Source organism: Macadamia integrifolia, chromosome 3 (genome assembly GCF_013358625.1).
Source record: "Macadamia integrifolia cultivar HAES 741 chromosome 3, SCU_Mint_v3, whole genome shotgun sequence".
Classification (NCBI taxonomy): Eukaryota; Viridiplantae; Streptophyta; class Magnoliopsida; order Proteales; family Proteaceae; genus Macadamia; species Macadamia integrifolia.
In genome coordinates, this window is record NC_056559.1 from 1,762,145 (window position 1) to 1,770,132 (window position 7,988).

The following is a 7,988-nucleotide window of genomic DNA, read 5'->3' on the forward strand; positions in this document are numbered from 1 at the left end:
AAAATATCCTCTGCAGTGAGCATTGGATGGTCGAGAGGACCTCAGAGTGCCTGCCCTGATGCTCTCAGTCATCCGATACTCACCGCACCAACCCACTCATTGCAGTGAATAATCCCTCGACTTTGAGTGCCTAACAATGTTAATGGAATCACACTTGGATTCAGATTGCCTCCTTTTTAACGAGAGAGGATCTTAGCTAGCTATGAACAAAAAATTAGGGCATCAAACCTCAACCTGTTAAACTCTTATTTTAATTAATCAATGTTTTTCTTAAAAAAAAAAAAAAGTCCGCTCTCAATGGAGCTCACCATTTTACAAATTACAATTTGGATGGATCCATGTGTCAGCTGACTCAGATGAAAATCGGCTGTGACGCCCGACTCCTTTTCCTGAAACATTGATGAGCTATCACTAACAAGGTTTTAAAACTTGGGATTAGCCTCCAGATCGGACTGGATTTGATAGAATTACCCCTTTATTTTTAAAAAAGAAATAGTGTTTTGGACTATTTATATCTTACCAGTGGATCGGTACCGATCCGATCTGGGTGACCCTGACCAACCCAATTGACTATGCTCGCTAGCGAGCGAGACACAGAGAGAGTTCTCCATTAAAAGTGCAGTGCACAGGGCCTAAATCCTATGTGAGATTGTGAGGCACACTGCAAGCCTATTTTAGAGAGAGAAAGAGAGAATTCTCCATTAAAAGTGCAGTGGACTGGGCCTGAACCCTATGCGAGATTGTGAGGCACGCTGCATGTCTATCTTTCAGCTTCACCTTGATAGGCATGGTACAGCGCCTTACCTTGTATGGATTCTAGACTCCTATTACCCAGGGGGCATTCTCTGATCCATTTAAGGCTTCGAGAAGGGTTACTTCGGTGTCCACTAGTTTCAAGTTTCAACTCCTGCATCGTTGGCCTTGTCAAATTAACCATCTTTGACTGAAGGCCCCCACAACCTTCATCTTACCTTTAAGGTCTACTGTTGGGGCTGTCAAATGGAGTCACTCCACCACGCACCAGCCTTGTCCTCCTAGCAATTGGAGGGTAATAAGCATAGGGATTCTTTACCTAGTAGGTAAAAAAATTGGAAGGTCATGGGGTCATGGCTGCCTATTTGAGTGCATAGAGGAAGGTAAAAAATTTAAAAAGGTTTTTCACCATCTTCCCTCACAGGAGCAACTAGGAAATTTCCTTCTAATTAGGTTCTGTGGTGCATTCGATCATTGGTTTCCAAAACCTATTTAGCATATTCGCAAACCTATCACAGATCCTCAAGGGCAGGCACTCTGTGGAAACAATTCTTGCTGCAACTAGAGACGTTTTGAGTATAGTTTTGCATTTTAGGACCATGTTTCTTTTCACCCATGGTGAAGAAAGAATCCCCTCACCCCAGGCATCTAAACCCTCTGATTGAACCTTGGAAGGATATTTGTGACGCGTTAACAATAGGACAAGGAAGTTAATGATGAACCCAAATTCCAATCATAGGTTCACATCACCAGGGGGTGAAGGAATTCTTCCTTGCCTATGCATGAAGGAAAACTTTGTCAAAAGATTTTATGACAGTACCCATCCCAAAGCTGCCCCTTTGCCATCTCTAACTGCAACATTGATGAAGGAATACATTAGAGGAAAGGAGATTTGGTCCCTTCTGAATAAGGATTCCCCACGCAAAAGAGTGTCTCCAGACACAACATCCATGAACTTGCCTCGCTGGAGGAAGAAAAATAGTAAGGAATTTAAAGTACAATATGATTAATATTTTGCAAAAACTGTCTTTACACCGAGGAAAAATAAGAATAAATAACAATGGAAAAAATACTCGTATGACAACTACAAGTAATACAGTACACTCTATTGATAACTAAACACGAAAGCAATTGGTTAGTGTAATTCTTCACCATCAAGCCACTTGAGGCAAGGAAGAACCTTGGACAGCAATATCTTAAATCTTTCATCAGCGATTGCATTCCCAAGTGCATCTAACTGTGTTAAATGTAAGCCTTTAAAGACCACCACAGCCTCCCAATACTCTCTCACACTAACACCATCAGTAACAATTTCATTAATCTTCCAATCAGTTCCTACCGCATGTGACAGGGGAGATGCACACAAATACCTAGTTGTGTCAATAGAATGTGCACCAATCTCATTGTAGGAGATATCCAACACTTTTAAAGATTTTAGCAGTCTCAAAGGCTCCAGTGCAGTAAGACTTCTGAGTTTGTTGTTGCTTAGATTCAAACAGGAGAGAAGTTGCATTGCTTCCACACCTATCACAAGATCCAAAAAACCAAGTATCAACTTTGGGTTTCAGTTCTCTCTCTACTTATTTCTTTTTTGGTTTTGAAATTCCTCTTTACTCATATTCTCTTTCAGTTTTTAAATGTTTATGAAGGATTAAATCATTATGATTTCCCCCCACCCTTTTTTTTTTGGTGCGGGGTAGCCGAGGAAAGAAACTTATTAAATTTTATATCACAACCATACAGTACAACAATATATGACCAGCATGTACAAAATGAGCAAAGATACAATTCTTTCGGTACAACAAATGTTACAAATTCAAGAAACCAAATGCATCCCCAAACTCCAACAATAGAGCATTGTCCTCGAAGTAAATGGCACTTCCGTGAATGAGGAGTTTGTGTTATGGACAACAGGATAACATTTTTAGCCTATGATTTTGATGATATAACGGAGTATGAACCTCACCAATAACAACAAAGAGCCAAAAGAAAAGTAAGACATTTCAGAAGCTATTGAAGCAGTCCAATGAACCCCTTTCTAGGATGGCCCATAAAGGTAGTTCCTAGTCCTAGTCTCCAAGATATAAATACATGAATATTCATCCTCATATCCTCTAAAAGGCCATGGATGCAACAAGAGATAATGCAACACCTACAGCAATAGAATTGAGATGTCCAAATGGTGATAGGAAACAGTAGAAGCTGACGAAGTAAGGTTTAATGCTGTCAATGGCCCTGAAAGGAACACAAATGGGTTCTTGAGACTTTAAAGGGGTTCAAGATTCACCAAAAGATTAATTCATCTGAACTCAACAAGGAAGAATTGTGTGCCATGGATTTTTCAGATGTAGTCTTAATGTTTATTGTATTTGAACTAGGACCATGGACACAGCACAAATCATTTGATACTCAAATATTGATCGAACGTGTAACCCATGCAAACTACATGAATTATGATAGAAGGAATCCAAAATCCAACAAAATTCAGTTGCCAATATGCAGAGATACTCCTAAACAAAGAAAAAGAAGAGTTTAATACAAGAATACCTTCAATAGAATGAAGTTCATTGTGGCTGAGATCTAACATTTGTACCCATAGTAAACGCTCGGAAAATCCAATTCGTGATAGTGACATATTCTTGAGTCGTAAGCAGATCAAGTTGTGTAGACTTAAAGAACTTTGGTCGCTATACTGGCTGCAGTACGTCAGCAAAGAATCACTTGTGGAGGTCACCTGAAGAATAATCCAAATATGAGAGTATGCTAACCAAATTTTAGCAAGGTCTGCAAATGGCCAACTTGGATAGGCATGTAAAACGTAACTTATAGAAAAACCACAAAGAATGACCTAGCTTTTTTCATTGAGATCTAATATGAAGCAGCAGCTGAAAAACATTCAAATTATCCAAAATCCACAGGCTATGAGCACTCTAAAACAGGGATTTATTTGCAGCAGCAGTAAGGATTAGAGTTTAGGAATATTAAAACAAGTTTTAGGGGTTGATATAGCGAAAAACTTTTCCAAGGAAGGATTTACATTTGACAGTCGAATGTGAAAAGCTAAGAATGGTAGATGTAAGACTGTTATAAGCATTATAACTTGCTGCACAAAAGAACAAGCAAGACATTGACGTACTAAACAAACATCTAGAATTCATACATAAACCTGTATCATTTCCTAGTAGCAATGAAACTAATAAGTTTTCCAGAAGTTAACCTATGAGGCTGTGCCCTATACAACCAAATGGTCCAAACCTTGAACATAGGGATGATTCTGAAGTGGGTCCCAACACGAGGGCTCCAGTTAGTCCAGTAATTTTATCAAAAGGCAGGGTATAGCTTTTATAGGGTCAGCATGTACCACTCCTAAAGTGTTTGGCCATTCTTTGGAAACCCTTCTGCTGCTTCTCTGAGAGGAAGAGGGTCAGCTCCCGCTTTTCCATTAAATGATAGCATCATGATCAGAGAAGTCCTAAAAGTGCTCCAACAACATCATTTTTTTTGGAGAGGTGAGTTAGATGGTTGGTCATCTGTCGTCAACATGGTTCAAGACTTCAAGGATTCATGGGATGGCAGTAGCTCAATTGTGTCATCAGTTTGGCTATGGGAAGGAGATGAAATTAGGGAAGCCAGGAGACTAAAATTCTTAAAAGGAAAATAGGTGGGGGGGGGGGTTCTCCACCATCAACAAAATAGAGGAGACCAGACAACAGATTTGTCAAAAATAGTCACCGGAAATTAGTAAATAAAACCTCTCAAAAAAGGAATACAGTCACTCAAGCTCTTTGGTACCCCTGTCCAGCACTTCATTGGGGATGAAATGGTCTGGCCTCCTGAGGCCTCTAATGATCTATGGAAATTCTCCATTCAGAGCACCCAAAGAAAGGTTCCGAATTGAGATCTATTGGCATGTCAAAGGCTTTTTATCTAAATGGGAAGGCCAGAGAATGAACACTGAAACGACACCAAAGCTATCTGAAACAAAAAAGATTTGACCCATGAAAATTACTCCCAAGGAAGACTAACAAAGTTACAATTTGAGTTTTCTCCTGAACTAAGACTTAAACCAACTAAAACCAAACCCAAACAATTCAACTCCATAACCATAAAAAGGAATTGAAATCAAGTGGAAATATCAAAGGATGCCAATAATACTGAAAGAGAAAACATGTTGGCACTCCAGGTATCTGATGGGGCTTTTAATAACCCCAAGAAATCTTAGGGCCCGTTTGATAACGTTTCTGCCGTTTCTGTTTCAAGAAACGGCAGAAACACAAATTTCCGTTTCTAGAAACAGAAACGGAATTGAAGGTGTTTGATAAGTCATGTTTTTAGAAGTCGATGGTAACCAGTGAAAGAATTGCCACAAGTCCTTTCCAGAAATGGCGAAACAAGTTCAACTTGTTTCGCCTGGGTCGTTTCTTGAATCATAAATAAGTAAAAATTTCTATTTCTATTTCTAAAAATAAGTGAAACGAAACAGTTTTATCAAACGCTTTTTGCTCCGTTTCTGTTGTTTCTGGAAACAGAAACGGAAGAAACGCGTTTCTTGAAACGTTATCAAACGGGCCCTTAGACTTCCCAATTAAAAGAGTTACAAGGCTTTATATAAAAATCCGCACCTTTCGGGACTTAACCTATTCCAGTTTGACTATATTTAAATTTAAGATTCAAATGCCTAAAATAATTAATAGGACAATGTTCAGTATTTGTAAACCCACCCCAAACTCAACCCAATGGCCATAACTACTCCAAACAAAACAAGGGACTCTAATCATCCAAACAATGTCCTGAAGAAAATAAGAGGTCTCAAACTAGGACTAAACAAGGTATAATGGCGTTATGGAAATTTCAAACACTGCAAACAGCCCAGCCCCTCAAAAGTTTTTTGATTCGGAATTCTCCCTCAATCATTGCACCTATGAATTGACCAAAAGCCTGCTCCATATCATTAATACCAGACCTTAGGGTTCGTTTTAAGGATAGGCAGCTATTAGGTGCCCACTATTGAGGGTGTGGACCTATCTTTTCTGTTTGCTATTAGATTTAAGTTTTGACAAGTAAATCGGACCTATCGCCGGGAGAAGCATCTCTAATAACATCATCCTCTGTCACGAGAGTCCATGGTTTCGACCGGAAATAATGCCCCTACGGCTCTCCTCAAGATTGACATCCATAAAGCCTTTGACACCATCAGCTGGGAGTTCATCTCTAATATGTTGCTCCAGATGTCTTTCCCGCCATCTTTTGTCCAGTGGATCCACGTTTGTGTCTCCTCCCTTCGGTTCTCTGTTTTGGTGAATGGGAGTCCTGCCGGATACTTCCCCTCGGGCCATGGCATTCGCCAAGGATGCCCCCTCTCTCCCCTGCTTTTCTCCCTATCTTTGGAGGCTCTCTCCCGCTCTATTCAATCTACTACTGACCTCCATCTCATTTCCCCCATCCCAAAATGCAAATCCCTCCTCTTCCACCTAGTCTTTGCTGATGACATTATGATCTTCTCCAAGGTTGATCCTCTTTCCATCTCCACCATCATGTCCACTCTCCAATCATTCGAATCCTTCTCGAGGCTAAGCGTTAACCTCCTCAAATCCAATATCTTCATTTTTAGTGTCTCTTCTGATGTCCGTGATGCTCTTTCTGAGCTTGCAGGTATCCCACTTGGCTCCCTACCTGTTAAATATTTGGGTCTTCCTCTTATTTCCTCCAGGCTCTCTGCCCATCACTGCGCCCCTATGCTGGATAATCTTAGGAAAAAGGCTTCATCTCTAGAAAGGCAAGCTCCTCTCTTTTGCTGGCCGCCTAACCTTGATTAGATCGGTCCTGCAATCTATGCACCTATACTGGTCAGGTATCTTTGCCCTTCCTGTTTCAGTTATTAAGGCCTTTGAAGGCATCCTCTGTTCCTTTCTCTGGAAGGGCTCTAATTCCTTTAAATTCCTTAGACCCTTAAGCTACGAGAAGGTTTGCCTTCCTAAATCCGAAGGTGGTCTAGGGATTAGAAGAATCAAAACCACCAACTCTGTTGAAATCCTCAAGCTTATTTGGAAGATTGTGTCCAAACATAAGAGTATATGGGTTGACTGGATTTACTCCGGTCTGCTCAAATCTAACTCCGTTTGAAATCTAACTCCCTTTGGACTGCTCTCTCCATCTCCGATGTTTCCTGGATCTGGCGCAAGATCCTTGACCATCAACCCCTAGCCCTCTCTGCCATTTCCTTCAAGATTGGTAATGACCAGTCTATCTCCCTACGGAAGGACCCATGGCATCCAGCGGGCATCTACTCTTCGGATCTCTCTTCTAATGCCCACCGACTGGTCCCCTCCCACCTCTCCTCCTCCTCCCCTTTTTGACCTGTGGATCTCCCTCCCTCCCCTTCCCCCTGGCCATAGATAAAGGGTAGACAAATGCATCTGGCTTCCCTCCTCAAATGGTGTTTTCTTCCTCCTCCCCCTGGTCTTTCATTCAAATCCCCCCGGGTTGTCCCTTGGCACAAGGTAGTTTGTTTAAAGGGCATATTCCCTGCCATAGCTTCACACTTTGGCGGTTCCTGTCAAACTGCCTTCCCACCCAAGCATTCCCCATCCATCGTCATATCCCAGTCAACCTTACTTGCTGCCTTTGCCCCTGGGGTATTGAGGACATCCCCCACCTCTTCTCTTGTCCCCTTTCCTCCCTCATTAGGATTAGTGTCCTGTCCAAATGCTGGCTGACTAGAAGATCCATTCTCCCTTTTTCACAGGGAGTGGAACTAGATAGATATGACATTCTCTGGTTCCTCTATTTGTGATTCTATTGGAAAATTAGCCTTCGCCGCCACCATTAACCACCTTGGGATGGAACATAACATCCGTAGATGGACTTCCAAATCCCGTTCTTCGGATAAGATTTGGAAAGCTATCTACTTCGATGTCACGTCTAAAGCTTCATTCCTTCATACCCGCTCGATTCCCCGCACACCAAGAAACTCACATTATTGCCTCTTGGAACCTGCAGGTTGACTTCATCCCCCCCACTTGATGGCTTCTTGGACTTGGCCCCAGCTCGCATTCCCCCCCCCCCTAATTTTGTAGCCCTGCTGCTGATTGATTATGTTCAGTTTGTTGTTCGCTTTCGCTTTCGCTTTCGCTTTGGCCTCTGGCCTTTGTTTTCTTAGTTGGCTAAGGCCTCTTCCCCCCCTCTTCCCCCCTTGTATATTCTTCTCCTCGGTAATGAATTATTTATTCATCAAA

General features: G+C 41.6%; 1 protein-coding gene across 1 annotated transcript in view; it reads right to left on the reverse strand.

Moving 5' to 3' along the window:
- Positions 1–1,732: 1,732 nt before the first annotated feature.
- Positions 1,733–7,988, reverse strand: part of LOC122073987 (geranylgeranyl transferase type-2 subunit alpha 1) — a 10,897-nt gene continuing 4,641 nt past the window's right edge. Inside the window, exons 7-8 of the mRNA XM_042638743.1 lie at positions 3,301–3,487; positions 1,733–2,277 (exon numbers count right to left, since the gene is read on the reverse strand). Of these exons, the coding sequence (XP_042494677.1) occupies positions 1,889–2,277; positions 3,301–3,487 (576 nt within the window). The 3' untranslated portion in view covers positions 1,733–1,888. The remainder of the gene's footprint in view (positions 2,278–3,300; positions 3,488–7,988) is intronic.